This window comes from Orycteropus afer, unplaced genomic scaffold, assembly GCF_000298275.1.
Source record: "Orycteropus afer afer isolate SDZICR_OR568_19922 unplaced genomic scaffold, OryAfe1.0 scaffold00098, whole genome shotgun sequence".
Taxonomy (NCBI): domain Eukaryota; kingdom Metazoa; phylum Chordata; class Mammalia; order Tubulidentata; family Orycteropodidae; genus Orycteropus; species Orycteropus afer.
In genome coordinates this window covers 5,149,108-5,154,201 of record NW_006921685.1, presented here as the reverse complement: position 1 = coordinate 5,154,201, position 5,094 = coordinate 5,149,108, and the positions used below count along the sequence as shown (strand labels likewise).

The following is a 5,094-nucleotide window of genomic DNA, read 5'->3' as shown; positions in this document are numbered from 1 at the left end:
TGTCAGTGGGAATTTATACCTCCAAAGGCACTACTTTTCTGTAAATGAAGAAGTTATTCTTAATTAATTAAACTTCATTAACCTCGAACTTCATACCAGAACACTTGAAAAAATAGGCATTAAGTCCATTATTTTGTGATTAAAGTCTGTGGATGATGTTTGACAGTTGGAAACAAGTATGGATGAGAACAGAAGGGCAGCTTTCACTAGTTATGTACAAAGTCATACTTCATGAACAGTAGATGATTTTAAAAGCTGATGGACCAGAACATGTCCTGTTTTCTAATAATGGAAACAGGATCTCTTTTACTCTATGACTAACTGCTTCATCCTTGAGAATGTCAAAATGTTGCATTTACAAGAGAAATACTCAACAAAGATATACTATGAAGTCTGTTATTTTATGCATGTGATCTATGGCCAAATTTTTTACAGTATATTTTCCTGTTTTAATATTTTTTGAAACTCCTCCAGTTACAGGAAGAATCTTTAACCATGTATCTATACCAGTGAGAAAAACTTGAATTTGTAGAGTCCTTGACAAATCCTTGAAGCTTATGTACTTATTCCAAAAACCAGGTATGATAAATGCCATGTTCTAGTTTTATTTTACTGTAAAAAAATTTTAGATATTAAAAAATACGAAATACCTGGAAATCCATTTGAATATTAGATAATGTTTTGAGAACTGAGGATTTTACTCAAATGAAACAATATTGTCATGTTCCCAAATTGTTTACCTTTTGGTTGAGGAAACTGACAAACATACAGAAATGCCCAGGAGACAATTGGGTACATCCATATAAATTCTGGGGTCAGAAATTTAGAGCTGTATCTAGGGAATTAGGAATTAGCTGACTATAGGTGACAACTAAACCTAGTAATATGGATGCAATTATAGGAAAAATGTTGTTGTTGTCATTATGTACCGTTGAATCAGACCTGACTGGTAACATCCCCTCCTTGGATTTCCCAGGTGGTATCACCACAGAAGTAGATTGCCCAACCTTCCTTCTGAGGAGTGGCTGGTGGGTGAACTGCCAGCCTTCTTGTTAGCAGTCAAGTGCCTTAGGAACTATACTACCTTAGCTTTGGTAAAAATTAAACTGAGTTAAGAGTTTTAGGAGCATCAATATTATGGAAAAGAGAAAGAAGAAAAGTCCATGTAAAATACCTAGAAGAAAGGGGCAAAGAAAGAGATTTTATAAGAAGGTTCACCAGGAAGTTAGTCTTAGTCAATAGAACCAAATAGAATGGAACACCTAGGGGAAAAGTACTCTTTTCAGCTACAATTTTTGCATTTATAAGGCATAATATTAATAGTTATAATAGCAATATAGGAACAATATTAATAGTTGTAAGTTTAATTGAGAAAAAAATATATAAATTACCCAGCAATAGTTAATCAGTTAATTGTAGGTACTATAGTCATTATTATTAACTTTGCCACAATGAACATCATTGAAGAGAATATATTAGAGGGAAAATTTTTAGAAGTATTGAAAGAGTAGTTTTGAACTAGAGGAAGGTCACCATATTTTTTGAAATTGAAAGAGAGACGTAACATTATGTTCAGATTTAGATCAAGTAATTAAAGTGTCATATTAGGAGATAGAGTTTATGCCTGGTGGATTCAACATTATCTATGAACAGGATTATCTAGACAAAAAATTGTTTTCTGGTGAGATAAACTGGAAGCTTAAGGAGAGTTGAGGAAGGCAGCTAAATCTAATGGCAACAAGAAGTTCAGGTAAGCAGTTTTCAGCTATTTGCAAAATTCAGGAAGCATAAACTTACTTTAGAATCCAAGTGCCTAGATGGAATAGCAGGAGAAATAGATTTCAGAGTTTTACATGGTTGAGGTTTTTTGAGGTGGAATTGGGTAAATACAGAGGGATGAAGGGATTGTATAAGCAATCCAGATATGATTTGAAAAGATCGAGGATGAAGTCTGGACTGTCTGAAAAAGGAAGTGAGTCGCTAGTGAATACAGAGAACAGAATCCAGTCAAAGAGTGAAGGGATTGATAGTTCTATGAAGACAAAGAAAAATTCTCTTAGATTCTTACTGTTCTCTCCTTTTAAAATATATGTCATATGGTACCCATTTTGGAAAAGATCTTCCAAGTTCAGGCAGAATAATAAAGGAAATGAGGCTAAGGGAATTGGTTAGAATGGAATACAACAGGGGAGTAAAAGGACTGGAATATTCTGTGAAGTCAAAGAGAAGTTTTCCAAACCTCACATCTTTTCACCCATCAAAAACACATGTAATATGTCATTTCCCTGACAACAAACCTCCAATATCTTCTCATCACAAACCAAATGCTTACTGCAAATAACTAAACTCAATTAATTTTTCATCCCTTCTTTTGCTCCCTAATCATCTTTGCTTTAATTTTCTCAATTCCTCTGTTTTCTCTGGATATGCTTATTCCCTTGGAGTTTCCTCTCATAACCCATATACACATTCAGCTGTTAGCTTTTACTGTTTAGTTTGCTGCTACTTTAATGAGGGGGACATCAGAAGGCTTACGTTCTTCTCAGTGTCTGACTGATTTCTTTAGTGTGACAATGTAAAATGAGATAGAAAGATCGAGGGATCTGATGAAAGTCTGGATTAATGCTGGGGCAAATTATGAGCATGAATAAATCATAGGGAGGGTATAATGAGGGCAGTATAGTGCTATTAGTGCTATGAACCAAGTGTGGTTGAAGAACATAATCTACAGTATTCAAGATTATCAATTATGAGAAGCAAAATTGTAATTAAACCCAGAAAGTGTCCCAAGTTCTTTTGGTGGTTGCTAAGCTGGTTTAAAGTTGGTTGTTAAAGGACTGTTTATATTAGTATCATTTAGCTTAGTCTGCCAATATGAATGATAGAAATGACAACTACCACAGGATGCACTTGAAAATTTATTTTTTTGGGAAAATAAATGTGGTTCTATAACTCAGAGAGAATGGTGAAAACATCTTAAATAATCATCAGCACAGTACATATGAAATCACAGTACAGACCCAACATATTCATTATGAACTAACAGGAAAAGTATAAACAATACAGGGAATTTCTGCAGTCTTCTTTTGGCTCAATATTGGTATATTTTCAATAAGCCTATCCAAACATACTCGTTGTGTGAAGTGATGTGATGGATAAGAAAGCTGTATAGAAGATGGATTGTCCAAACCTAAAAAGAAAAACAAACAAACTCAAAAGTATGTTATCTATAAAACATGCATCACAGACTATAAAATATACTTGTATACAGAACGCAAACACACTCATCCACCCCATTCCACCAGAATGAATGCTACTATTTATAACTGTTATTAGTTAATATTTTCTACTCAACATAATACCTAGCAATAGAAGACTTCTAATCTGTATTTGTTAAACAAATGAATAAATGAATGAATGAAAGTTTTCTTCAATGCACTATATAAAAATAACATGTGTATTTATTAATTAAATGTTTGTGTTTTAACTAATTTTGAAAGTATGTTTTAATTATTTTACTTACATGCAAAATAGTTTATTAAGCATACAAAAAATGATTGGTTCTTACATTTAAACCACTCGATGTAATCAGAATCTGGATTTTAGTAAAATATTTGTATTAAGCAAAAATACTTTTGGGTTGATTTTTTTTTTTTTTTAAATAACTTTAAAGCTAAATTCTTTGAAATCCTTTGTGCATGTTTTGGTTCTCTGTTTATTTTATTTTTTCCTCAATTTCAATATTTCTGATTAGTGTATTTTCTGCCATTGGTTTGCTTAGTCTATTTCTAATAATCCAAAGGACTTAGCTTAGGATTTATCTCTGATATGTCCCTTGATCTTTCTTTCTTCCTTCCTTCCTTTTTTCTTCCTCCTGACGTATTCTGCCTTAGCCTCTACCTTAGCATTCAACACACTGTATTATCATTTCTGTGTCATTTTGTTTGAGATTGATCTTAATAAATAAAAGTTTGGTATCTCATTTCTGTATCTCTCAAGTCTTTCACATTATGTGACACATACCAAGCTTTCAAAAATCTGGAATGAATGTATAAACAATGATAACAAAGACGATATTCCCATTTATAACATACAACTGTAGTTTTCAGCTTTTATCCGTAACAGTTATGTTATTATTTTCCTCATACAACATTGTTATGGAAAGTTGTCTGAATCTTTTTCATCATCAGGAAGATCAAAATAAGAAAGAGAATTAAGGTTGGAACAATTTTGCTGGAAAGCTAAACAAGTCTGCATTTCAAGAATTTCCCACCCTTCCTACGGTGCTGTTTGGCATCCACAGTGGAACGGTTGAGCTTGAATTTCTATATTTGACTCTGAGAGCTTTTACTTTCCCAGAGTGATCTGGAAAATTTATTTAACCTCTTTGAGTCTCAATTTACTCATCTCACATTAACTGATAATATTAACACCATTGTGTTGTGTGTGTGTGAGCATGAAATTAGTTAGCTTGGACAAAGAATTGGAACTGTGACTAGCATACTGTAAACCTTCATTAAACGTCAGCAATTATTATTCAATTTCTACTTTGCCATGGTGCAAATGTATATTTAGAATATATAAGAGACCAGAAGATTAATTTAGTGACACAGACTTCCAGAACAGAAGATAACCCGGATACCCCAATGGTGTCATAAGAAACATAAAAAGTAAAGAAACATAAAAAGTAAATACACAGACAGCACCACTGCTTTGTGTCACAGCTTCTTTGTGTGTTTATCATGGCTCTAAATCATTGGCTAACTTGTCAAAGAAAGAAATCAGGAAAAGTAGCAAAGTAGGTTTTATGTATTTCAAAAAATAATGACTTTTCTAAAGAAAATGATAGAGAAATTTAGTTTTAAAGGCTTGAATTGTGTTACTCTCTTGGTATTATTTATATATCTTCCCTAAACAGAAATGCTGATTCTGATCTTATTTAACTTAAAAGTGAAAGGAAAATGCCTACATGAACTAAACAGTCTATACGGGCAAAGATGGTCATAAGTATTTCTAGCCAGAGCTATTGCTTCTGGGCTGAATATATATATATATATTCTCTCCCTCTCTCTCTCTCTCTCTCTCTCTCTCTCT

At 32.9% G+C, this 5,094-nt stretch overlaps 1 protein-coding gene across 1 annotated transcript in view; it reads right to left on the bottom strand.

Moving 5' to 3' along the window:
• Positions 1-3,032: 3,032 nt before the first annotated feature.
• The window catches only part of LOC103198638 (alpha-S2-casein-like), a 20,122-nt gene continuing 18,060 nt past the window's right edge, over positions 3,033-5,094 (bottom strand). The window contains exon 14 of the mRNA XM_007942810.1: positions 3,033-3,190. Coding sequence (XP_007941001.1) covers positions 3,033-3,190 — 158 coding nt within the window. The remainder of the gene's footprint in view (positions 3,191-5,094) is intronic.